The sequence below is a fragment of the Perca fluviatilis genome, chromosome 2, assembly GCF_010015445.1.
Source record: "Perca fluviatilis chromosome 2, GENO_Pfluv_1.0, whole genome shotgun sequence".
Taxonomy (NCBI): Eukaryota; Metazoa; Chordata; class Actinopteri; order Perciformes; family Percidae; genus Perca; species Perca fluviatilis.
Window position 1 is genome coordinate 23,403,034 of NC_053113.1, and position 26,874 is coordinate 23,429,907.

At 41.6% G+C, this 26,874-nt stretch overlaps 2 protein-coding genes across 8 annotated transcripts in view; both read right to left on the minus strand.

Moving 5' to 3' along the window:
* Positions 1–6,045, minus strand: part of LOC120554161 (mitochondrial intermediate peptidase-like) — a 31,985-nt gene extending 25,940 nt beyond the window's left edge. Inside the window, exons 1-9 of the mRNA XM_039792854.1 lie at positions 5,434–6,045; positions 5,113–5,286; positions 4,838–4,926; positions 4,539–4,625; positions 4,349–4,412; positions 4,070–4,252; positions 3,203–3,359; positions 2,907–2,955; positions 2,119–2,179 (exon numbers count right to left, since the gene is read on the minus strand). Of these exons, the coding sequence (XP_039648788.1) occupies positions 2,119–2,179; positions 2,907–2,955; positions 3,203–3,359; positions 4,070–4,252; positions 4,349–4,412; positions 4,539–4,625; positions 4,838–4,926; positions 5,113–5,286; positions 5,434–5,580 (1,011 nt within the window). The 5' untranslated portion in view covers positions 5,581–6,045. The remainder of the gene's footprint in view (positions 1–2,118; positions 2,180–2,906; positions 2,956–3,202; positions 3,360–4,069; positions 4,253–4,348; positions 4,413–4,538; positions 4,626–4,837; positions 4,927–5,112; positions 5,287–5,433) is intronic.
* A 741-nt stretch (positions 6,046–6,786) lies between these two features.
* Positions 6,787–26,874, minus strand: part of brwd1 (bromodomain and WD repeat domain containing 1) — a 37,012-nt gene continuing 16,924 nt past the window's right edge. For 2 of the 7 annotated variants that reach the window (XM_039792791.1, XM_039792782.1), the window contains exons 23-46: positions 26,790–26,860; positions 26,253–26,478; positions 24,498–24,614; positions 24,169–24,276; positions 23,763–23,887; positions 22,452–22,534; positions 21,984–22,095; positions 21,338–21,399; positions 21,053–21,208; positions 20,763–20,883; positions 20,438–20,563; positions 20,251–20,314; positions 19,897–19,947; positions 18,709–18,840; positions 18,441–18,593; positions 18,077–18,237; positions 17,767–17,939; positions 16,020–16,142; positions 15,738–15,911; positions 13,548–13,670; positions 13,273–13,440; positions 12,853–13,173; positions 9,335–9,490; positions 6,787–9,205 (exon numbers count right to left, since the gene is read on the minus strand). In XM_039792791.1, coding sequence (XP_039648725.1) covers positions 7,941–9,205; positions 9,335–9,490; positions 12,853–13,173; positions 13,273–13,440; positions 13,548–13,670; positions 15,738–15,911; positions 16,020–16,142; positions 17,767–17,939; positions 18,077–18,237; positions 18,441–18,593; positions 18,709–18,840; positions 19,897–19,947; positions 20,251–20,314; positions 20,438–20,563; positions 20,763–20,883; positions 21,053–21,208; positions 21,338–21,399; positions 21,984–22,095; positions 22,452–22,534; positions 23,763–23,887; positions 24,169–24,276; positions 24,498–24,614; positions 26,253–26,478; positions 26,790–26,860 — 4,371 coding nt within the window. In that variant the 3' untranslated portion in view covers positions 6,787–7,940. Of the gene's footprint in view, positions 9,206–9,334; positions 9,491–12,852; positions 13,174–13,272; positions 13,441–13,547; positions 13,671–15,737; positions 15,912–16,019; positions 16,143–17,766; positions 17,940–18,076; positions 18,238–18,440; positions 18,594–18,708; positions 18,841–19,896; positions 19,948–20,250; positions 20,315–20,437; positions 20,564–20,762; positions 20,884–21,052; positions 21,209–21,337; positions 21,400–21,983; positions 22,096–22,451; positions 22,535–23,762; positions 23,888–24,168; positions 24,277–24,497; positions 24,615–26,252; positions 26,479–26,574; positions 26,609–26,789; positions 26,861–26,874 lie in introns of those variants that run through there. The other 5 variants (XM_039792841.1, XM_039792833.1, XM_039792802.1 and 2 more) reach the window with 4 other exon arrangements.

A 26,874-nucleotide genomic window follows, 5' to 3' on the forward strand; every position in this document is an offset into this window, starting at 1 on the left:
GCTGCGATTACAGCTGTAAGTCGCTTGGGGTATGTCTCTATCAGTTTTGCACATCGAGAGACTGACATTTTTGCCCATTCCTCCTTGCAAAACAGCTCGAGCTCAGTGAGGTTGGATGGAGAGCGGTTTGTGAACAGCAGTTTTCAGTTCTTTCCACAGATTCTCGTGATTCAGGTCTGGACTTTGACTTGGCCATTCTAACACCTGGATATGTTTATTTGTGAACCATTCCATTGTAGATTTTGCTTTATGTTTTGGATCATTGTCTTGTTGGAAGACAAATCTCCGTCCCAGTCTCAGGTCTTTTGCAGACTCCATCAGGTTTTCTTCCAGAATGGTCCTGTATTTGGCTCCATCCATCTTCCCATCAATTTTAACCATCTTCCCTGTCCCTGCTGAAGAAAAGCAGGCCCAAACCATGATGCTGCCACCACCATGTTTGACAGTGGGGATGGTGTGTTCAGGGTGATGAGCTGTGTTGCTTTTTACGCCAAACATAACGTTTTGCATTGTTGCCAAAAAGTTCGATTTTGGTTTCATCTGACCACAGCACCTTCTTCCACATGTTTGGTGTGTCTCCCAGGTGGCTTTTGGCAAACTTTAAACGACACTTTTTTGGATATCTTTAAGAAATGGCTTTCTTCTTGCCACTCTTCCATAAAGGCCAGATTTGTGCAGTATACGACTGATTGTTGTCCTATGGACAGAGTCTCCCACCTCAGCTGTAGATCTCTGCAGTTCATCCAGAGTGATCATGGGCCTCTTGGCTGCATCTCTGATCAGTCTTCTCATTGTATGAGCTGAAAGTTTAGAGGGACGGCCGGGTCTTCGTAGATTTGTAGTGGTCTGATACTCCTTCCATTTCAATATTATCGCTTGCACAGTGCTCCTTGGGATGTTTAAAGCTTGGGAAATCTTTTTGTATCCAAATCCGGCTTTAAACTTCTCCACAACAGTATCTCGGACCTGCCTGGTGTGTTCCTTGTTCTTCATGATGCTCTCTGCGCTTTACACGGACCTCTGAGACTATCACAGAGCAGGTGCATTTATACGGAGACTTGATTACACACAGGTGGATTCTATTTATCATCATTAGTCATTTAGGTCAACATTGGATCATTCAGAGATCCTCACTGAACTTCTGGAGAGAGTTTGCTGCACTGAAAGTAAAGGGGCTGAATAATTTTGCACGCCCACTTTTTCAGTTTTTTATTTGTTAAAAAAGTTTGAAATAGCCAATGAATTTCGTTCCACTTCATAATTGGGACCCACTTGTTGTTGATTCTTCACAACAAATTACAGTTTTATATCTTTATGTTTGAGGCCTGAAATGTGGCAAAAGGTCGAAACGTTCAAGGGGGCCGAATACTTTCGCAAGGCACTGTACATGTCGCAGCAACGCACGTTGCTTGGACGTGGCTTGGTAGCGCTGCATTTCCTTCTCCATAAACAACATGAAATCAATGATAGGGTTAACTTTTCTTGCCACAGATTTCTCACCGTGGTCAGAAAGCACAGGGGAGACACTTTGTTTCTCCCACTATGCCTCTAGAGTCGGTACTCGCTCCGAAGCTAATCCCTGTCACTCTCTCACTCGCTCTGCCGGCCCTGCTATGCTAGAACGACACAGACACCAGCGCACAAGTATAAACTTCAGGCCACTTACGTAGGCTACAGCGAAGCCTCCGCAGAACCATAAATCATGCTTAAGCGGGAGTCATGCTTCCATGGTGGGAAATCTGTAGCAGGAAAAAGTTAACCCTCTTCTTGATTTCATGTTGTTTTATGGAAAAGGTGAACCAGGAAATCAGTAGGGGGAAATGCAACGCTACCAAGCCACAGCCGAGCGGCATGCGTCGCCGCGACGTGTAGTTAGATTTTTTGAGAGGTGCACGTCAGGCTACAGCATAGGGTCTGGTGTAGGGTCCGGTGTAGGATCCGTTCCTCCACGTACCTACGTACACAGCCACGGCGTAGATTTAACGCAGAAGCATAAATCACACTTTAACTACCTAGCTTTACTTTCAAACCATTAACACTGATTACATACTGGTTAATATTTGCAAGAAAATATCCATGTATGTAAAGAATATGTTGTGAACAAAAGAAATTACTCACAGAATTACGAGGGTTGAGTTTTTTCTTCATGTTCCTCATCATCTTAAAGTCTTTGGCTGTTCTGTGAGAGTAAAAAAAAAAACACAAAAACAAGTTATGAGCTTGAGGCATTTATTGCAGTCTTTACCAACCTATCTCTACTCGGGTGGGGGAGGCAGCAGAGCCTATCCCAGCATGCATTTGGCTGGAGGCAGGGTAAGACCATGGTCAGGCTGCCAGGCTAACAGACTCACAATTCAGCCTGTCTCGGTTGCACCTGACTTGCATATTTCTGGGCTGAATCCTAATGTTGAAAACTGGCTCAGTTAAACAATTTATTAAATTATAATTATTAAATCAATTCCTAAAATGCATCTCGAGGAGAGAGGAGCACATGGACCAGCTTGTATAGCCTGGATGCCGAGCTGAACTAGATCACGCTGCCTGATGAGGTTGGCCAGGACAGCCTCCAAGATAGTGGGAGGGGCGTCACACCAAACATAAAAACAGGAAGAAGTTGTAAACAACGCAAAAAGCCAGTGGCCTTCTGAATGTGACTCAACAGTGGAAATGTGACTAGAACTAATGAAAATCACTATTGCCCAGAGTAAATAAATCTGTGGGTCACTCATTTTAGGAAGTATGGACTCTTGGGCATCATGCACCAACTTATAGTTAACTATAAAGGGAAGCATTGATTTAATAGTAAAGACTATTAAAAAAAAAAAAAACAGGTCAAGATAACAACCATCTCACAGAATATTGGATCCGTACATTTTTAGACAAAAACTGTTAAGAGTAGACTGTACCTGTCTGACAGCTTGTCTGTTAACAGCTGAAGAAAGCTCATCACCGTCTCTGCAAAGGGCAATAAAAACTGAGTTGCAGCATGTAAAACTATCTGAGATGAGTTGCCAAAGGCACAAAAGAAAAATAATTACTATAGCTCGTATAAAACCTCTAAAATAAGAATTATCTGGTGTCTTTTAAAATGATCACCAATATAGCAAATACTGAAATATGAATTACAAACACACAGTTACAACACTGACTACTGATAACTATATTGATGCTGAAGCAAAGAGAGTAGAGGCATATTATAAACCTGGTGTTTTGGCCATCGTTCCCTTTAGGGCTCTGTGTCCATAGGAGTCGTAGCCCACCAGTTTGGCCAGTTTGTATCTGCATTTTAGCAGCTCTTCCAGACAATCCATCAGATCTGCATTTGGATAAAGGTAAATCCTGTAGGCAATTTCTCGAACCTACAAGTGGAAGCGAGGACAGAGCAAAATTCATATGCAACATAATATTTAAAAAGCAACTTATCAACAAAGTGTAGAAGAAGAAAGATACAATCTGCTCATCAAGAGTTACAGGGAAAGTTGAGAGATCTCTGGATGTCAGATGTAGACAATACAAAAAAACTTTACCTTTAACTGCATTGTCAGATTGTTATGTTTTAATAAGTTAATGTAAAGTGTACTCTGACTTTATACATTGTATCATACTGCTCTCTACTTTTTGTCTGGATGGTGCTTTTAGCCTCCTTCATAGGAGACATTGGCATTACTTTTGTATTAAGGTTATAGAAAAATCTGTTAACATAAAATCTGTTCTGGTAACTGTATAACAAAGATCTGAAACTAACAGAAATATTAAAATAACTAAAATTAAAGTTAGTCATTACGAGAGAGAGAACATTTTGACCGATTGTATAGCTACCTGAACCGATGCAATGCTGAAAGGAGGCTAGAGCCAATATTTAATTAATAGAAGATTAATAGAAATGCTCTTAAACCGCCTTTCTTAACCTTTTGAAACATAATTGTATTACTAATCAGGACAGAATAGGCTACTATAAAATTCAACCTGCCCTTACATCCAGTCCTATAATCTGATATAAGGTAATAGTGCCACCTGCTGAGCAAAAGCAAGAAATGTTCTGGTGACCCAGGCCAAATAAAGCACATACCAAGTCATTGGGGGAATCTGCATGTAATCCCCCAACTTGGATGAAGCTTCCTTCATCCGCAAAGTGCATGTGTAGATGCTCAGGAATTGCAGACCTCGCAATTCTGTTCGGTAGGTGAGAGCCAACCAGAAACTCGTTGTTAAGATCCAACAGCTTCACATGAAGGGCGACTGCCTCTTTTCTCTGCAGCGAAAACAGTTGTTACACCGCAGAGGTATAAAAAAAATGTTGTTGCATTATGAATAACTTGTCTGTTACCACATATTATGACCATCTCACCAGTTTGTCATCCAGATGAATTCCACTGATTTCAAAGTCAAACATGAACAACTCGGCCACTTTTCTAGAAGGCAAAAAAATCAATAACTTCAACATGATATTATTATTATTAGATATTGATAGAATTATGGAAAGAGATGAACAATAAATCCTATTATCTATAAACTAATTATGATTACAGTAAAATTACCTTGTATTAGGGTCCAGCTGAGCCACAATGTCTGGGTTGTCCAGCAATATTTTTAGGCTCTTGCATAGCTTGACATTAGTGTTTAGCCTGAAACACACAACCAGCACACAGGAACATCTCTATCGAGTGCTACTCAAGATCTTTCTCGACTGATGCTTGCAGAAAAATGTCTTTTAACGACCAGCACTCTTACAGTTGTATGCAGTACAAAGTTTTCTTCTTGGTCATAAGCTAAATGTGTTGTGGTGTTTATTTGTAGTGTGCAGCTTTGAAAGATTTTTGTTAAAGGCGCTTCTTACTTCTCCACAACTGTGCCAATCTCTATACAGGTCTTCTCTGCAGCCTCGCGAAACGCTGGATCTGGATGTGCAACTTTAACAAAGTCTGCCTGTAATGGGAAGAAAATTGAAAGTTAGCTTACAACTCTACAGATAACACATACAGTGCACAATACACGAGTCGTGGGTAGCAGGTCAATTTTAGAAGCAACAAGGGTTAGCTAAATGCTATGGTCAGAAATGCAGAGGTCAGTTATAATGCAACGTTTTAGCACATTTGGGGTGGTTAAACTCACCAGATCAGCCACTTTACACAAACCATCTGAGAGCTGGTCAAAAGACTCGACTGTCTCAACCCCTGGAGAACAAGAACAAGCTTTTCCCACCAGACGCTCTGTGTTCTTGAGAGCTGTTTCTGTGGCTGCCTGGAAGCCTGCATGACAGCTCAGCTCTGGTACTCCAAACAAACCCTGCAACCAGAGGTAAAACAAACATTACAGAATAGTACATTTTCACCACGAACTGATGCAATCTTCATTTACATAATTTCATTGAGGCTGTATGCATACATATAGCAGCGTTGTAACTTAATACACACATTTAAGACAAATACAAACCACGTTTTTCTCGATCAAGTTCAGTCTCCTGTGAGGTTTGGCATTGAAGGCAGCTGCAACAGGAGACCATGTTGTGACATTTCTCCGAACATGAGTCCATAAGCTTCGCTGCCTTACAAAGTAAAGCAACCTTTTACACGCAGACATGTTGTACTAAATCTGCTGTACTGTTGATGTTCTAACGTTACTGAAGCTTGTAGTGACAGTGACTGACAGAGGACATGCTAAACTTTAGCTTCAATGTTAGCCTGTTTGCAAAAGCCGGAAATGTTAATAACTAATGTAAATAACGTGAATATATTCTAAACCTTTATCTTCAGGGAAATTAAGGGCTAGCTACCTTTTAAGACGCGCAACGTTACCTGTCAAGACAACAAACACAACTGCTCTGCTCACATGTTAGCTTACTGGTTATCTGTGAAAGCAAATCTAAATGACTGTAGCAGGTGGTATTTTCGTGGGGGGAAATAATATATATAAATATGAATTTAAAAAAAGTCAGCTTTATACTAAATAGAAGATTACACTATGTATATTATTCGGAATAGTGTTCCATTTTTTCTAATGTTGCTAAGTAACGATAATCCGTGCTAGTCAAATATGTCGAAAGTGCGAGTATCTACTGAAAAGCATTAGGTAATGTCGTCACACTGAAGCGACGGTGGGTACTTTATGTTGTTTTTGAGCCCTTCACAATAAAAGCAGGTCTACATCTTTAAATCTCATCTTTACCTAAACATGTATTTGCTGTAGGAAAACGATATTTAACTATACAACATATTGGGATAACAACAGAGCAAATAACAGATAAATCATGAATAAAAACAAAGAAAGCAAAGGGTAATCGGTTTTAGTTGTCATTTCATCTGGAAGCTGATTTTGTTTTTAAATCAAGGAATCAATTGTTTTGTCCTCTGGGATTGCCTCAAAACACTGTAATGGGTGTTGGGCCATGAAACATTCAGAGATAGAGTACCAAAACTACATGCAACATGATTGTCTCTATATTCAATTCATTACCACCTAGATAAGTCTTATAAAATCTTAAAAATGGAGACTTAATAGAGTAATAAATGTGCAATGGGCATTTCCCGCTCTACTGACTGAGCTATCCTGGCCGCTAGTAAACGTAATTAAATAATTTGTTATTCATTTTCAGAAGGAGGCAGAAATACAATACATTTGTCCAGAGCTTGGATTACAATCACAATTGAATGACCTCCTAGCAATCCAGGACAAAGCCTCTTTCACAAATAATGTGTTTATATACAGTCTATGATTTACACCTGCTAAGAAAAAATTGAGCAAGACAGATGCAATCATGATGTCAATAGAGGAGTCAAACACAAAATACACCTTGAAATTATGTCTTTATTAATATGAGGAATAACCCATTCAATGCACTCCACAACCACATTGCGTTAATAGTTTTCCTGTGACAAATGTATTAAAGGTGTAGTATGAAAAACATTAAGCAAAATGTCAAAGCGACTGTATTTAGAAACCTCCCCATAAAACAAAACTAAACCATGTGACTGGCAAAATGTTGTAAGTCAACTCTGAAAAAGAATTTAATACTGAAAGAAGGTAACACAGGACAACAATAAAGGTCTTCCCAATATGAGAAATCACAGTATTTTGCAATAAGTACTTTTGGTTACTTGTACTTGGCAAAAAGGTACCAATTTGTGACATGTGGCAAGAAGTCAATGCAGTTAAATGTAAAAAAAAAAGAAAAGAAAAGAGTTCAAATTTAAATAAACGTTTGCTACCGACTGATCGCCAAACCTTTCAGATAATGTCATCCTCATGAAATATTTACATCTATTAACTAGAATACAACACAAAACTAATTGCTTAAGAACAAAATGGTGTATGTGGGGGGGGGGAATTCATATTCATTTGGCTCATATCAACTCCTAATACAGTCAAGCATTAAGTGTGTGGATTTACAAAGGAGTGCTGTAGTCAAAAGTCTGAACATGGATTTGTGTTGTCCCAGTGAGTGTGCTTGGACATCTGCCGACCTGGAATTGTTTCTCGTCTTTACCTCAGCTCAAAAAACAACTGCATGTCTGAGACTACAGTAAACTTATTTGACCCCTGAGTTTCTAATGCAAAACTAGTGTATGAAATACCTCATTACAGTGTATCTTAGTGCAAGCCAGCAATATGCTTGATTAAACAGAGGTATATTAGATAGCACCCAAGCTGACAAGATTCCCCAGAATGGTTACTCTGCTGGCCAATTCACAACAAGCAGTATGGGAGGTGTTGTTTTGTTCTGTATCTTTGTGAAAACCAGCAGTTCAAATGCTTGAATTTGTATTACATCTATAAACATATTTTTCATAGAAAATATAAATATCCCTGAATGAAACAGATTCACAGCATTTTCTCTCGCGGACTCCAGTGCTACTACCATAACGTGGCCATCAAGTGTCTTTAAAGGTCTCCAGTTAATGTTCGTCTCCGCATTTCCTCTACAGTGCCAGCCGCTACGTCCTTTATTCGCTGTCGTGATAACTGACTGTCCGCTTTCCCCGGTTACGGGTGTTCACACGGGTCTTTCTGGCTGAAGACAAATGCTTACTTTCTGAGTCAGAACTGTGATTGCTGCTGCTGTAGCTTCTCTTTCGTTTGTGTTTTGGCCGCCTCGCATTCTTCTTCCCGCTCTTCGAACGACCAACATCCTCCTCCTCCTCGCTGGAATCAGATTGGGAAGAGGTGTCTTCCTTGTGGTTGCTACCTTCCTCTTGTTTGGATTCCCTTCTAGGACGCTTTGAGGAGCCTGAATTGCTATTTTTATTGTACTTGGACACTGGCTCCTTCTCTCCATCCTCCTCCACATCTTCAGAGTCTGAGGTGTAAATACGTTTCCTAGTGGAAGACAGCTGATTCCTGGCTTCATTGGGAGAGGATCTGTTTGACTCTCTCTTGTTATACCTGTCTTCCCTAGACGCTGTGGCTGTTTTGTTACCATTTCCGGGTTTACGCTGGCTCGCAGAAGCATAGTCTTCCTCAGAGAGAGAGTTGTCACTGGTGTATTTCTTTTTTGGTAGGGTTCGGAGATTCAGCCGTCTATTTGATGCGTTGTCTGAATTATCCGACTCTTCGTCTGATGAGCCAGTGGATCGTTTCCTCTTCGACTTCCTCTTGGGTTTGTATTCCTGCTCAGAACTCTCTGAAGCGGAGGTGTCGCCACGAGGCTGTTTAGATTTTGTCTTGTTTCTTGTTAGCCTCTTTGACTCGCTTTCAACTTCAAATTCCTCACTGGATTGATTGCTTTCAGCAGAATGGTCTTCATCTTTTTTCAGTCTTTTCCTGCGTGGGCTGGATCTCTTTGGAGAATCACTGAGTTCCTCTGATTCAGCACCATCCAGTTTATAAGTTGAGGCAGATTTAGGTTTATCTTGGCTTTTTGACGATGACACTTTACTCTTTTTCTTGGAATCCTTATGGATTGCTTCCTCCACATTTCTTCCATTTTGGTGTGGGTGTTTGTGAGAACTGTGGTCTTTGTCCTCTTCATCTGAGCTGACAGGAAGTTTGTGCCTTGTGGTTCTGCGTTTAGTGTCCTCTACCTCCTCCTCTTCCTCCTCACTTGTAATCCACTTTTTCCTGGCTGGAGTGGTTGCTGTGCTTCTAGAGGGGTTCTGAGACACGGAAACCTCAGCTTCTCCAGAACTCTCCTCTTCAGCTTCCTCTTGTTCAGAGTTGCTGTCAGACTTGTGATGTTTAGCACTGTGTCCATTCACATGGGACAAAGTATCTGCAGGAGAAAGGAAGGGGGGAGAAAGAAATCCAACTGATTAGAGAAACGTTTGTCACAATTCCAAGCGCCACTTTAAGTGGCAACTAGAAATCAAATATAATAATGACCAATGAGGACATTTCTCACCAGTTCCCTTAGTCTTAGCAGCTTGTCTTGATGTCCTCCCTTTGGAGGACCTCGTGTCTCCATTCTGCTGATTCTGAGAGGAGGATGAAGAATCACTGTCATTGCCATCCTCCTCGTCCTTGGATTCGCTACCTGATTCCTTTGTTTTTAGAGAATCTAGAAAGAGAAACAAGGGCAGAATTTAGCAAGAATGTATCAAGTAAACTGCCTAACATTATATTTATATTATATTTAGGCCTGCCAGCATTAACGCGTTAATCGCGATGCGATTAAGGGCTGAGCATCCATCCATCCATCTTCATCCGTTTATCCGGTGTCGGGTCGCGGGGGGAGCAGCTCCAGCAGGGGACCCCAAACTTCCCTTTCCCGAGCCACATTAACCAGCTCCGACTGGGGGATCCCGAGGCGTTCCCAGGCCAGGTTGGAGATATAATCCCTCCACCTAGTCCTGGGTCTTCCCCGAGGCCTCCTCCCAGCAAGTTCATTTTTTTTTTTTTTTTTTTTTTTTTTAAATCGCATGCCGCCATTTATTAATTTATTTTCACTTCACTCGGTTTTGCGTCGTTCTTAACAGGCTACTATTCTGACCCTTTGCCATACTTCCTCGTAACACATCCTGCTGTAGGAATAGCAATGCGTATTTCGGTGCCTGCGCTTCTCTCGGATACTCTGAAACAGACGTTACAGGCAACAGAAACATCGCTGCACGTAACACTAGTTAGCACTACACTCGACAGCAGCTAATGTTAGCCTACCGCTAGCTAGTAGCTGGATTAAACATAGTTACAATGCTGACAGCTAACACAAAACAGTGTAAAGTTTGTCTGTATTTCACTGTAGAGGATTCCAACACCGGGATGTAACAATCTGAAGCTGCCGTTGTCAGAAAAACACAGATGGTGCGTTCAATGAAACTGGTAACCTACAGCCTCGTGCTACATTCAAAGTTATTGTTAAATGCCCTTTTCCCATCTGGTGGTTGTTTTTGTAATTCAACAGCTATTTACTAGTGAAATAAGTTATTGTCATAGTTGTTACATTATTATTAAATCATTTAATTTTGACCATATGGCCTTAGCAATAAACAAGCTGTTCTTTAATGTTGTTTAGTACCCTCCTTTTTTTTTTTTTACTTTCTTAAAAAGTATCAGTTCAGGCACCGGTACCATTTTAAAAGTAATGCTTTAGCACCGGTATCCAAACCAAACAATACCCAACCCTAATATTGACTCTAGATTCAAATGTACTAGATTCACACATTTTTCTTTTGTTTACAGTAAATAAATAAATAATAAACAAATACAAATCTTAAAATCAAGTTCATAAAGTCACTTCCTTTGCATTCATTTGATTCCCAATCAATATACGCTAGTAAGAATTGCTTTCCATTGTTAATATGTACTTAAAAACAGTTCTGAAATGCAAAATAATAGAATTTTAATCATGTGATAAAACATGCGATTAACTATAGAAATTCAGCGATTAATCGTTTGACAGCCCTAATTATATTATATTTAAAAGGGGTGATAGAATGATTATATAGGGTATTTCACACTGTTCCTTATGGTCTCCTAATGGGGTATGTAACATTGGTTGGGCTGAAAATGGCCTGGTTGATATTTTATTGGCCCTTATGCATCCCTGTGTTTTGGCCCTATTTGTAACAAGAGCTTTTCTTCCAAATATGGTATGGTCATGAATATTTAGATGAGCTGCGCGCTGCTTGGTTGAGCCTTGTGCCCATACACACACGTAGAGACGCGTGCTGATTGGTTGAGCGAATCCCCAATACACACACAGAGACGCGACAGAATCTCATTTTCCAGACATTGCAATGTTTCGTTACCAAATTCACTTCTGAGACTTTTTTATGCGAGAAATCAACTATATAAAGCTCAAATATGGGCCGTTTTACGAAAATGGATGGCTAATTGCAAATTTGGTTAAACTGTGTGTCAGAGTTCAGCGGCCGGTGCTGCCTGTGTTGCTGCCTCGCCGCCCGGCCTGCTGTGAGCTCGATTGAGCTCCGGCACAGCTGGCAGCCCACAGCACCTCATACCCGCGCAAAGTCACCGTTTGGGCTAATGGACTAGCTACCAAACGCCGCTGCCCTGACAGAGCTCCAGGGCCTGCAACTCCTCTCTTCCTGCTAGCTAAATGGCCAGTTGTATGAGAGTGAGAGCACGGTCAGCGAGCTTGTTACACCAGCAATCTCTTACCACATGTCACACACATGTCACGCCACTTAGCTATACAACATACCTAAATGTCTTATAAAGCTAACAACGGTGTCCAATTTCAAGTTAATGAATATTTGTGAACTGTAAGGGTTTCGTTAGCTGCGACTGTCCCTTCAATCCTATGTGTACAGATTGCAGCTAGTTAGCTTCATTTTTGGTCGTAATTCGAATATATTTACAGTTTGAATTTCGTCACGCCACTTATACAACATCTAACTAAATGTTTTATAAAGCAAAACAACGGTGTCCGATTTCAAGTTAATGAATATTTGTGAATTCCAGAGGACTTCTAAGAGGAGGCTAGCTAGCTCTCATTGATAGAGCTCCATCCAGCCGCAGGCTCTATCAATGAGACTCACGGACAAGCGGCGTTTATTTCCCCAGTCGTTTGTTTAAATAACTCAACACATTATAATTACACACATTAAAAGAGTAACTGGAACCTGTGGTAAGAGATTGCTGGCGTAACAAGCTCGCTGACCGCACTTTCACTCACATACACCGGGCATTTAGCTAGCAGGAAGAGGGGAGTTGCAGGCCCTGGAGCTCTGTCAGAGCAGCGGCGTTTCGTAGTCCATTAGCCCAAGAGACGGTGACTTTGCGCGGATATGGAGTGCTGTGGGCTGCCAGCCGTGACTGAGCTCCGTCTACCTCACAGCAGGCCGGGGTCTGAGAAGGAAGGCAGGCCAGGCGGCGAGGCAGCAACACAGGCAGAACTGGCCGCTGAACTCCGACACACAGTCGGACAAAATTTGCAATTAGACATCAATTTTCGTAAAACGGCCCACATTTGACCTCTACATAGTTGATTTCTCGCATAAAAAAGTCTCAAAAGTGAATTTAATGGTAAAATAGCAGATGAACAATGTATACAATTTCTGAGATCTGCACGACCTAGATTCAGAAGACTAACTGATCTCAGGTCAGTTGTTTAGCCTATGCAAATGTTGGGGCGTGACAAAGAGAAAGACTAGAGCCAAATGAGGAGGAGCCGCAATAGTTGACGTCAACTATGGGGCTCGTTGAAATTCGCCCGTTTTCAGCGGCAGTTTCAATTAGTGAGATTTGCAGAGAAAAGAGGGGTCAATGGGATTTAGAGGTTCAATGTATGTCCTAGTTACCCACTAAACTGTCATTATTCAACTATGACAAGGTAAAATCAGTTTTGCATTCTATCACCCCTTTAAAGACTGTTAATGTTTACATGATCTGTATTTAAATGAGACAGTTACAATTTATGATTGTATGATAAAAGTACTAAGATTAACGTTTGCCTACCCTGTGTTGATGGCTCCTCATCAGAATCTGAGCTGCTCTGGATCACTGCAGTGCGTTTGCTGCTCCGGACTGTGTGGCGTAGGCGGCTGCTGCTCCTTCTTGGCTTCTCCTCCTCATCATAGTCCTCATCGGATGCTTCGAGGAGTTTCATCTTAGTCACAGCTGCCCTCGCCGTCTTTCTCTTGAGTGACCTGCGAACCGTGATTTCCTCTTCCTCTTCCCTGTCAGAGCCCTGGGATGTGGCTCTGTCAGAGTCCTGGTGGTGACGTCTCTCCCTGCGAGACGACCTGCTGTTGTGACCGTTCACCTCTGCTCTGCCCTCTGAAAACAAGCCAATGCGGATGGATGTTTAACTTATTGTTGTGGTGAGTGTCGTGATTCGCCAAGTGGGAGGCTGAAGACAATTGTCGTAGTGTTTACCTGTGCGCTTCCTGTCTGCACCAGCACTATTTCTGGTCAGCCGTGTGCTCCTGCTCTTCTTACTCCTGTTGTTTTCACTCCTGCTGGGGTAGCGGCGACCTGAAGATTGGGAAGACATTTGTCCATCCTCTTCGCCGTCTTCTTCCTCCTCCTCTTCACTATCGCTCTCTGCAACAATTCACATATACAATGTTTTTTTCTCTGATTCCGATTACAACTTCTGAATGTAATGAGGCATTATGGAAACTGGATTTTAACAGGAATACTGAACTGACCTTTTTTCCTCTGCTTGGCATGGTTGCTTCTTGTAACTCTTGCTTTCTGTCTGAGTTGGTGCCTTGAGGAACCAGGACATTTCTCCTTCTCCAACTCACTCAGCTCGCTCTCACTGTCAGACTCTGAAACATAAATAAATAAATATATATTAGAGGTGTGACAAGATCTCACCCCACGAGATCTCACAAGATTAACACAGGACAAGATTACTCGTCAATGTAAAAAATCTCTTGCGATATCAGTACACAAGTGCAGAGCAGCAACCTTGAAATTAGCATAGAAAAAAAAAAGTTGACCGAGTTGACTTTTGCTGAGCGATAGCGGAAGAAAAAAGCTGCCTGTAAAACCCAGCATTAGAACTTCAGAGAGTACCACCTCTCAGCTCAGTTTTGCTCACTATTAAATGGCATGGGAATCTGGGACATTATTTTTTTCTCTCTCTCTCTCTCTCTCTCTCTCTCTCTCTCTGAGACACACGTCCGCAGCGTGCTGGTCACTGTGTCTCGCGCAGACCACTCTGTCTCTGTTATTACTTTTAATGATCTTAAACAAAGAAAAATGTTCTCCCTTCGTCCTATAATGGTCATATATCGATAATAAAGTAGCCTACTTCCTTATTTAGTGCTGCAATTAATAAAAAGCAGAGAAGGAGAAAAGAGCATCGGTCTTGATAAAAGTAATCTGTTGCGTGTTTGATGGGAATTTATTTGTGCTTTAGAATGTTATCACTGTAAAACAATAGTAAAACTAGAACTGCAAGCAGTTATGAACGGGGTCCAAGCCTCCCCGGTGCCAGTCCCCTGGGTGGAGGCAAGCTCAACTGACAGGGCAGAGCGCCCGGAGCGAGGCCGCGAAGGAGAACCTAAAGCACGATGGCGGCGAGGCAAAAGTCAGGAAATTTGACCAAGTGCGAGGTCCAAAGTCTGTAGTGAATTGCAAATTTCCTCTTCATTGAGTAAAAGGCCAAAACACTTCTACCTTAATTATAGCGCCCCCTAACAGGCGATCATCACCAAATCTGGTGGAGAGCCGCGGAGTGGCATGTTGAACAATAATCTCAAATTTTGTGATGATAGCATTTACTGCAGTAGAGATATTTCCATTGCAAAGTATTCCCATTTAAATGCATTGACTTATATGCCAAAAGGCCTCTACGTTCATTATAGCGCCTCCTAGTGGTCTATGTGTGTAATTCTTGGTAGCTAAGGTCCATGGCCCATTGTCCATCTACCCTGTAAATTTAAAGTTGTTCACATTAGTTTAAGTGGTAAATTTAGACATGAGTCCCATAGGCCACGCCCACTTTGACGAACCAGTACCCCACTGTTGGCGTGGCCTCAGGAGTGAGCCAGGATGGTACACCCCAAATTTTGTAAAAATCGGATGAGCCGTTCATGAGATATAAACTTTTTGTACTTGTAGCGCCCCGTAGTGGCCAATTTTTGTAAAATTGGTTGGGCAGCCTTAGAGGGTCATGGCAAACAAGAATCTAAAGACTCGTGATGATAACATTCATTTTGGCAGAGATATGGCAAAGTTTGTGTCTTCGTAGCTAGCTACACAAATTTGCTTGTGCGTCATTCACAAAATTTTCATCCGACAACAATTCTTTTGATAACTTTTTGTCAGGTTGGTCTGGTGAGGCTACATACCAAGTTTCATGCAGATCAGTTGCACGGTCTAGGAGTACGAAAAAGCAGGTTTACGATAAATCGCTTTTTTTCACTCAGAAGTCTAGGCGGAAATGGGCGTGGCCTATACCATGTGATTCAGCTGGATCCAGTGAACGCGTAGATGTATGGATTTTGAATATCGGGTGTACGGTGTGCGAGTTATAAGGCCAAACGCGTTTTTTCTGCTATAGCGCCAAGCAAGTGGCTGAATTTTTTTGTCCGAGGTCCTTGCAGTGATCTGGACCAGTCCTGAAAACGGCACCCCCACCATGTACGGTTTAGGCTGTAGCATGTGTTTTATCGGCGGAAGAATAATAAGAAACCTTAGGAAAGCAATAGGGTTCCACAGCACTGCTGTGTGAACGGCGTAGCTTTGCTACCGCCGATTCTTCCAGCCTCAGGCTTGGACCCCTAATAAGCTTTATTTCTCTCTGTCTACTGTACAATGACAAATTCAAAAATTCTGTGTTGTGATTCGCCAAGTGGGAGGCTGAAGACAATTGTCATAGTGTTTACCTGTGCGCTTCCTGTCTGCACCAGCACTATTTCTGGTCAGCCGTGTGCTCCTGCTCTTCTTACTCCTGCGGTTTTCACTCCTACTGGGGTAGCGGCGACCTGAAGATTGGGAAGACATTTGTCCATCCTCTTCGCCGTCTTCTTCCTCCTCCTCCTCCTCTTCACTATCGCTCTCTGCAACAATTCACGTATACAATGTTTTTTTCTCCGATTCCGATTACAACTTCTGAATGTAACGAGGCATGATTGAAAACTGGATTTTAACAGGAATACTTAACTGACCTTTTTTCCTCTGCTTGGCATGGTTGCTTCTTGTAACTCTTGCTTTCTGTCTGAGTTGGTGCCTTGAGGAGCCAGGACATTTCTCCTTCTCCAACTCACTCAGCTCGCTCTCACTGTCAGACTCTGAAACATAAATAAATTATATATTACATATAAGGACCATTTTTCCAATCTTATTTCTTCATTGAAGTTTTCTGTAAAATAGTGTTAAAATCTCATCTCGATCTCGTGAACCCAATCGGTGAAAAATGTGGTGACTCTGCGGTCCTGACTTTAATAACTAGTTAATTCCACCACTGTCGGGCCAGAACAGAAAAAAGCACATCTCTCAAGATTCTAATTGATTCATACAATGACATCACAGGCTCTATTTACCACAACACAATTCATAGGCAAGTAATTAAAGTAGGGCTGAAACGATTCCTCGAATAACTCAAATAATTCAATTCTAAAAAATTCTCGAAGCAAAATTCTTTGCCTCAAAGCTTCGTTAAATCAATGTAATTAAGGTTGTACGGCTCACTGTGTTTCCGCACGGAGGATTATTACTAGCGCACAAGTTGACGCTTCTGTGGACACAAGACTGACGGCCCAGATTACAAATGAAGGAAGACGAAAATAGCGAGGGTTTAAGAGAAGAGACAGGCGAGAAAAACGACAGAAAGTTTGGGATCATTTTAAGCTGCAAACATGCTGCTACATCATCTCAGTAGAAAACATCCAGTCTACTCATCCATTCACCGAACCCGACACAAGGTAATAAACTGCTGCTCTCGTCCACCGCGCTGTTTTACACAACTAGCTAGCCTACAGCATGCTACTCTGCTAATAGCGATGTTTTACCAACAAGCTAAAACGAAAGCTGTCAGTTTGTAGTCTGTTTATTAGTTTGCTACTAATCTTTGGAAACTTAGCTGCTGCCGGAGACAAACCGGCTCCTCCCCCCAGCCTGGCCACTTAATATGCACGTGAATGACGTCATCATGCCGGTGATGTCTGCATTCTTTATTCTTTCTCCTCACTGTGTATTAGGCTTCTGAAAATGTGTCCCCCAGAACAGTGTAGTTGAATAGCCCTGCTCTAAGCTTTGTGACGTCACATTTACCCTCTGGTCAGTGAACAGCTCTTTTGCATATCCAGTGCAAAGAGCCAGAGGCAAGAAGGGGAAGGGAGTGAAAAATATTAACGTTTGGGCCACCAACAATTAACTTTTTTAAGAGTCTTGGAATAATTCTTTTTTGCTTTTTCTCAAAAAGGAGATATATATATATATATACAATGTATATGTATATATACAAAAGACAGGTTTCCTTTTTTTTTTTTAAGTTAACAGCAATAATAAATATTTACTATTGCTGTTTACTAAGTATTTCTTAATAAGTATTTCTTATCCGATTACTCGATTAATTGATGGAATAATCGGTAGAATACTCGATTACTAAAATAATCGATAGCTGCAGCCCTAAATTAAAGTCAATCAACTTAACTTGTCTATACCTGTGAGCTACAGTATCAGAGCACAAGGTTTTGCACTTCGAGAAACAATTCTCTAAAATGTTTTTTACTTAACATCTAACTAGGGAAGGTGAACATATTGTCTTCACATTTTAGCTATGAGTTTTCAAACTGCTTCCATAACAGTTCTGGGAAAAGTTTACATATTTACCATGAATATGCCATTGGACTGCTGTTAGCAAAGCCACGCTGAGACTACTGTACTGTTAAGGAACCTAAGTTTATTTTGTACCTGGTGTTGATGAAGCACCTTTGGAGCCGGAGTCGTCGTCCGAAGAGCTGTGACCTGAGCTGCTGCTTCGACTCCTCCTGGCTCTCTCAGGAACAGACACTTTGGCTGAGGTAGATTTGGTCACAGATGTAGACTCCACTTTTCCCTGAGTTTTTACAGCAGCTCTCTTTTGACTTGAGAAAAAGAAGAATGCAACTTTTCATCAGACATGGACATGAACAGGAAACAATAAATGTGCTGGCCTGCTCAGACTACTTGCACCTGAACCATCTCCTGACATATTATGAGGAAACCCATAACTCAAACTGACCTTGATGTGGCATTGGACTGATCCTGCTGCTGCATTTTCTTGCGGAACCTCTGACTGCGGCGGAGCCTATCACTGCTCTTGATGGCAGTTTTGTATTGAGATATGATTGCTCTAATTTGCTCCTCAAAGAAGGCAGAGAGCCGCAAAGTCATGCTGTAAATCTAGAATAGAATAGGTGAGTCCGATAAGCTAAAACATCAACTTTGAAGTCAAAATGCATATAATGACTTAACATTTCAATCCAAAATCTAGACCTAAAGAAGATTTTATTAGATGAACGACCACTGTATGTATAGGATTATGTTCTGCACTGGAGAGCAGTTACCTTGACATTTCTTCCACAAGCTTTAATTACCCCCCTTACCTTGGAGCGTTTATTGGGTGTGTAGGCTTTAGCGTTGGCAAATATTAGCCGGGTGTCTTTGCACAGCTCGATAGGGTTTTCATAGCGGTCTTCCTCCAGGGTCCTTTTCACTGAGCCAAAGTCCATTGGTGTATCAATGATGTCATGGTAGTCCTGGACAATCAAAACATGATTTAGACTTCATCTTCATCAAAACACTGGAAAACAAAACAACCTGCTGATGTTATTTTGTTGACAGCATGGTCTTGAGTTTGTTGTGTCAACTTACTGGATAGTTTTGAGGATCCACAGGCTGTCTGAACGGTTCAGAGTCCTCACACTCAAATATGTAGTTGAGCAGATACCTGCACTGTTGCTTCCAGGCGTCTCTGTCAGGCACCACCTCTACAGAGCGCTGCAACTATAGAGGAGAAAGAGAGGAAATCGTCATGACAGGTAACGCATGCCAGCTGCTGCCACTGAATCATTAATAGTTAGAGGTGTGAGGAGATCTCGCTTAAAACGTGACAAGATTTCTCTTGAAGTAAAAAGTGTCTCGCAATATCAGTACAAGTTCAGAACAGCAGCTTTAAAATTAGCATAGAAGATCCCCTGCCCGTTCTCCAAAGTTGACTCTGAGTTTATTTTTGCAGAGCGATAGCAGAAGAAAAAAGCTGCCTGTAAAACCCAGCGTTACAACATTAGAGAGTACCGCCGCTCTCTCCCTCTCCCCCTCTCTTGGACGAGACACCCACATACGTCCGCAGTGTGCAGTTCACTGTGGCGATGTCTCGTGCAGACCACTCTCTTTCTCTGTTAAAATAAGTCAGGTAGCGGACAGCAAAACTTTACTTGTAATGATATTAAACAAAGAAATGTTCTCCATTCGTCCTATAGTGGTCATAAATCAATACTAGTGTAGCCTACTTCCTTGTTTAGAGCTGCAATTAATAAAATGCAGAGGAGGAGAAAAGAGCATCTGGCTTCACAAAAATCATCTATCGAGTGTAATGCATTTGTGCTTTAGAACGTAATCAATGTGAAACATCAGTAAAATAAGCTTTATTTTTCTCTGTCCACTGTACAATGACAAATCCAACTACAAAACATTTGGTCCCAACGGTCTCAACTACTGCCAGAAAACGCTTGGTTATGTTGTAACCTTGGTTCTCTGAGTGAAGAGACTCTTCCCCCCCATATATACGGAATACGTTCTGGTGTAACTGTTAGTTATACAGGAGAGAAGTCAGTCATTTGAGTTTGTGGCAAAACCTTTCAGTGCTCATTTTTCATTTTGTGACTTTCGATTGAATAAAAAGGACTATTTTCCAGACTTATTTCTTCATTAAAGTTTTCCGTAAAATAGTGTTGAAATCTGGTCTCTAGCTCGTAAACCCAATCTCGTGTCTCGTCCCACCCCTATTAATAGTTCATCTGCTACTAAATTCTACCAAACCAATCATACGTTTCTATTTACCTGACGCAGTCTGTGTCCAGAGGATGTTCCTGGTGCTTCGGTATCCTCTTCCTGTAGACAGTGATTAAATTTGGATTACTTGAATCTGATCATTAACCAGATGATAATTACTTTTTCAAAATGTGAAGGTGACCATAGATGACTAAATATATGACAATGACTAAAAATGGAAAACAAACTTCCTAACAATCAATTGTAAGTGCTTATGGGCAGTTTAGGCTTCCTTTTATCTCATCCCCTATCCTTATTATCCACTCTATTTGCAAGTCAAATTAATATATAATATTTTGACAGCAGTGCATCAAACAAATATAATACTAATGACTAAAGTGGTTTCTATTTAGCCAGACCTACCTCATCATCATCCATTTCTTCAACAGCATTGTAGATCTCCATGATATCGGTGCAGCTTGGATTACTGGGAAAGTAGGAAAAATGTATCAACTTAGCATGCAAGATATTCAGGTATTCATCACATGATCTAGAATCAAATATCTTTTGAAAAAACACTAGTCTAGACAAGTAACAAATAAAAACGTACTTGACAAATTTCTGGAGGACATTTGTGATCATCTTTGCAGAGTGGGCAATCTTGCTCCTTGGCTCATTGAAAGTGCGGGCATTATGTGCAATATACCTGGCATCCCAAATTAATGCAGAGAGGCGCCTGTGGATCACCAGAGGTGAGTAAATACACAGTGTCTTCACAAACAGTACACAACATCAATTATTTGAATTTCAGCAGCTGAAGACATTTCAAGGACAGAGCTGAGTCGACAGTCAAGAGTGCAAATACTTCCATGCCTTTGCTTTGACACGCTGGCATTATCAGGGAGGTGGAAGGAGGAAAGACTGGTGGGACTGACCTGTAGAATCTGTTCATGAGTCGCAGTCTGATGGTGCCCAGGTCAGTGGGATAGGCGATTACAGTGCAGTAGGTGGGATACTGGACTAAGTCCACAGGACCAGAGAAGGGAGCTGCAATCTCTGTAGCAGAAACAAAGAGAAAGGCGGGTTAGTATGATTGGGAAGAAATTCTTTCACAGTTAAAGGAACCTATAGATACCCTGATGTGACTGAATTGGGACAAGACATGTGAAAGAAAGAGTGTGTGAATGAGAGCAAACAAGAAGAGAGGCCATGTATGCATACACACCAACGGTGATGAGCTGGTCGATGCTGGCGATGATGCGTTCACACTCGGCATCCCTGCTCCTCTCCCCCCACTCCCCAGGCAGAGGCTTGTACATCAGCTCACTCATCTCATCTGCAGTCACAGGGATACCACCTCCTTCCGTCTCTGGCTGCTGGGCTGCACAGCAAAGACAGACTTGTTCAATATGCACTGAAACTTCATCACCCTGCTTTTTGAACAGTAGTCACCAGTAGTGTATTTATTTGTAGATGTGTAAGCAATAAGCTAGTAGAAAGTCTTAATTACCATCATCTGGAATAGGTTCCACATCCCAAGGACTCAGTTTCTCTATTTCCCCGTTGTCCCATCTGATGAAAACACAAACACACGTGTTGCCAAAGTCAACTATCATACTTGAGTGCACACTGAGTACTAAAGATTTTTTGGTTTTAGTTGAGATTAATATGCGGTCATTAAAAAGATGTTTCTGTTTTGTTTAATTAAAAACTACTAATGCATATGTTTTTGTCATTACAGAACACACAGTATTGTAGACATGACACCGTCATGCCTCTTAATAACCACTAGGGGACAGACAGACTAGTCATAGACTGACCAATTGGATACACTGTTCACTGTAAAAGTACATCTAAATATATCCGAAAAGATAAAGATATAACGCGTCAAATACACTTTCAGGAAAGAAATCCATTGTATTTACTCCTTGTTGCCATTGTGGCAGTCTTGAGAGGCAGGCAATCCAAAATGTCTGCCACAAATTTCATTCACTAGTGTTTGGCAAGGCATACAGTCTCCAAGCTTTGCTTCAAAATAGTGACAGTATCAAAGCACTATGTCTTAGAAACTAGCTGATATTCGGTGTTGGTGCTAGCACCACAAACTCCTTATCTCCAGCTACCTTCTCATCATGACAGCATGTGTGTTTTCCCACCTGACTTTGAAGCACTGGAAGAGACTGTCAGGGTATTCAGGCTGGTAGGGCTCCTGACAGACGATGCTCCCAAACCACCAGGCATCGTCTATCACTGAGCGGAACCTGTCGTCTGCACAGGAGAAGGTGTAAACCAGTTTAGGAGATGGAGGAAAAAGCCACAGTATCTATGTGGTGTAAGAGGCTGTACTGATGAATAATTTAAAACAGGATGTATGTGAGCAACAACAAAACGTCATTCATCAGCACCTCCACTGAGAAGCAGAAATGCAGAAATTAAGAATAATTCTCACAGTGCTCCCCAGAAGAGTACAAAATAGTTTATCTGAAATGTTGACCAAGTTATCGAATTCACTACTAGGGAGCACCTTTCTTCAGTATTTGAAATTTGATGAAACAGATACATGGAGGATGCTACTTGGCCTCAAAACAAACATTTAACATCTCTAACAAGGTGCACAAACTTACTTGGTTGCCAGTTTCTACGAAGCGCCTCGTCATAACTTTGTCTCAACACGAGGAAATCAATCACATCTGGCATGTCGTGATACCTGAAGGAGAAATCAGCGTCACAAGCACTATAAACATTCAAGACTTCGGAAACTAATGCTGAATCATAATGATGAATACACATGAATTTCATAAAACAAAGTCCCAGAAATTTAGCAAGCATGTAAAAGCCAAAAACTGATTTTTATCCTCATAAGCATATGATAAGCATAGAGCGTATTATCCTAATCATAATAGCAACCCAACACTTAAATGTAGTCATTATTATTGCTATATAATAAATAGCTAATTTTGGAATCTTCATACATGTACATTCAGTTCTCATTCAGTATCTTCATGTTGGGTTACTAATAGGGATGCACCGAATATTCGGCCACCGAAATTTTCGGCCGAAAATGGCATTTTCGGTTTTCGGCCGAAATACCTTTATCACCGAAACAATACGGCCGAAAATGTTGTGATGACGCAAACAGAAAACGCGACCTGCACGTGTGTCAGTACCCGATCCACCTGCAAAGCGTCTCCTAAGCAAAGAGGTTGAGACGGACCACGGAGTGAAAACAATGAAAAGTACGCTCTTAGAGTCTGTCAGCACACGTTTCAGTGAGATCTGTTCGGATCCTCTGCACTTCATCGCGACTGTACTTGATCCGCGTTATAAAGACCATTACTTGGATGCGGAAATAAAGCAAGGCGCACGAGAAATGATCCAGGCCGCGATGGATGCGGAGAACCCGCGTGGAGACGGAGACGGAGCAGCGCCAGCGCCAGGAGATCAGAGCGCAGAAAAAAGACTTGTCTCGCTGCACCAGATGAGGGGCATGCACCCTCGTTGTCTGATATGTTCAGTGAAATCCTGCAAGAAAGTGCCTCAATTAATAATAATAATAATAATAATAATAACAATAGGTAAGCTATTCTGTTCTTAGGCTACTGTATACTGTATGTGACTATCAGATTGTAGCCATATTTCTGCTAGATATTTTTTTAATTAAACTTTAATATTTTTTTTATACAATTGCAATGCCTTGATTTTAGTAAAGTTAGTACACAGTCATAGCCATAAATGCAATGGTACTAATAATTGGCTTAATTTCTTTCGGTGTTTCGGTTTCGGTTTTCGGTCTTGGTTTCCTCTTTTTTCGGTTTTCGGTTTCGGCCAAGAATTTTCATTTCGGTGCATCACTAGTTACTAATGAGAGTAAGAAATGCAACAATATGTAATGTGTGTCTCAACAGAGAGCCAGTGTATGAGTGTATGCTGCTTACTTGACAGAAAACGACTTGTCTGATATTTTGCCAGTTCCGTGGTCAATAAGAGTCAACTTAAGACAGCAAAGTGTTGGAGGGCAGACTTCATATTTGATCCCAGTTATCTTCACAAACTCTTGGTCCTGGAAAATATACAGCAGCATTTGCATTTTGATTAACACATTTGAAAAAACGAAGCAAAACTTACGGGTTCAGTTTTGGAGAAAATGTCCACATTTAAATTGCAAAATAAAAAAAAACAGGAAATTTGTATCCAAGATTTCTTCTTATGTTGTAAATCACCTGGATTTTCAGTATTTTTCATAACGTCAGTGAAGATTTTGTGTCTTTAGAATTCTGGGTATTTTTCCCAAACGCTTCTACTAAGAACACTTTATGATCTTCTCTTTTGTCTTTGTCTTACCCGCAGCTCCATTTTCTTCCAGGGCTGTTTGTCTAAGTTGATGGGGTACAGTTCATTACGGTTCACCGCCTCGACGTAGGCCTCGTGTCCTTGTCGAAAGTAGATTACCTGACAGACACAGAGCGATTCAGAGCTTAGAAAGTAACTTTTCTACATGATGAGAAACAGGATGGTGATGACGACCCTTGGTAAACTGCAAAAAGATTTGCAAAAAGTAAATTAGACTACAAATACACAGTGGCTGTATATTTAAGAACTGTCCGTCCTTTCACTTTCCTTTTTTCACGGTCCTGTAAAGTGCCTCTCATTAATGTCTATAATGTCCATACCTCATCGCCCATTTGGGGAACAAAAGGAGACTTCCTGGGAATGACATCAGTGATCCATGGTGAGGGTCTGAACTCATTGGACACTTCTCTGTTGATGGATGGTCTGACCTTTGGACGCTGATTGGAGCACCAAGATGTAAAACATTAAGTGAGTAATTATGAACTGGTTTACAATATACGCTACTCACAAAAAGTTAGGGATATCTGGCTTTTGGGTGAAATTTACGGAAAATGGAAAACGTTCAAGCTACAGTGGTATTATATCATGAAAGTAGGGCATTAAGTATAAGCATCCAATGGTGATTTCCTCATCTAAAAAAAATAAATAAAAAGAAAGTGGTGGGAATACCACAAAAAAAATGTCAATGTCTCAATAACTTGTCATGTGCCCTTGAGCATCAATTACTACTTGACAACAACTTCTCATGCTGTCCACAAGTCGAGTTATTATCTGCTGAGGCATGGCATCCCACTCTTCTTGAAGGGCGGCCCTCAGGTCATTGAGGTTCTGGGGGTACAGAGTTACGGGCCTCAACACGGCGACTCAGCTGATCCCATAGAGAAAGTGCAGGCCACTCCATTTGAGGTACCTCAGTCTGCAGCAGCCGTTCCCTAATGATGCCACCTCGATGAGCTGGAGCATTGTCATAATGAAGATGAAATTAGGCCTGTGTTGTTCATGCAGGGGCACAATGACTGGATTACTGATGTTATTCATGTAGCATGGGCTTGTCACTGTACCATTCAGAAAGTGTAGGGCAGTTCTGTATTGACCAGACACACCTGCCCACACTGTAACACCACCACCAACAGTGGCTGATGCATAGCGCTCTCCTTGACGTCTCCAACATCGTTGGCGGCCATCATTTCTGCGCAACGTGAATCGACTTTCATCAGAGAACAGCACTGAGGCCCACTGGTCCCTCGTCCAGCAAGACGATGACGCCTGCGCCTGGTGGTGTGGTCAGGTACCCTTGCAGGTCGTCTAGCACGCAGACTACGCTGTTGTAAACAGTTTTGAATGGTCTGATGTGACACTTGGGTGCCACTCACCTCCCTTAAATGGGCCTGGAGTTGAGTGGCATTCATCATCCGGTTCCGCAGGGCACGGTTCACAATGAAGCGATCATCAGTGTGAGATGTGGCCAATGGGCGTCCACTGCTATGCCTTTCTGCGACTCTTCCAGTCTCTCTGTATCTCTGTTGCAACCTGCTGATGACACTCTTAGCTCAGTGGCCACTTCCGTCTGAGAACATCCTGTTTGAAGCCTCGCAATGGCGAGGTAGTGTTGATCAATTGTTAGGTGTCGTCTTGGTCTCATGATGTCAGAATGTGAACAGAATGATGAGGAGGACTGTTTAAATACCAATTCTAATTGAACCAGGAAATGTATTGGTCGATTCATGGATCAAACACCTGTTGTAAATTTTGCCGTTAAGCTCCTTGTTAGAGAACAGCAAGTTGTGCAGAACGTACTGAAAAATTTAACTGTTGGACATGCACATTCAAAAGTTAAGAGAAGGTCACATTAAGTTCACCTGTAAAGGTTATAGCGGATTTTAGGTTCATCCTGAAATTTGACCCGAAAGCCGAATATCCCTGACTCTATGTGAGTAGTCTAGGTTACAAAATTCATCATTAGATTTCTTCACTGACAGAAATAGTCAAAGATTAACCAGTTAGGGTTCAGACAGTGACACATCAGGATTAGGTTGGATACTGGAGTATACTGTCTGCACTGTTTAACAACTCACCCTGGGTGCCTTGTACTTTCCTTTCTTGGACTTCCCTTTGCTTTTCTTGCCAGCTCTTTCCTCCTCGTCACTCTGCTGCTTCTCCTCCTCTTCCTCATTCTCTTCCTCCTCCTCTTCCGAGCTGATGAGTCTGCGCTGCACCCGTTTCCGTGACGACAAGGGGGTGGAGGGCTGCAGGTTGATACCAGCATCTGCCGTCCAGTCAGAGTACTCGCTGGACGTATGGCTGTCCAATCAAAAGCAGTTATGATGACATTACAATTTTAAGCTACATATATGAAAACAGGCAATACAAAAACTTAGTTAAGTAATTTGTTTTAACCTGCTTGGGGTACCAGATGGGTGGGGATTGCCACCTAAGACAACACAAAGGAGTAACACAATGTTTAAAAAATAAAGTCAATACTTTTCTGTCTATATTGTCATTTTTGTAATTCAGGAAAACCCTTTTATCTGGTACTCTAAACAAGTTCAAACAAATTCTAAGGATGACTCCCAGTAGTACAATATGTGACCTTCGTTTATAAAACTGTATACCTTGAGCTGTCACTATTCCATTCTTCCTCGTCATTGGAGGAATCCATTTCACTGCCATCCAAATCATTGTCCTGGGCAGATTAAA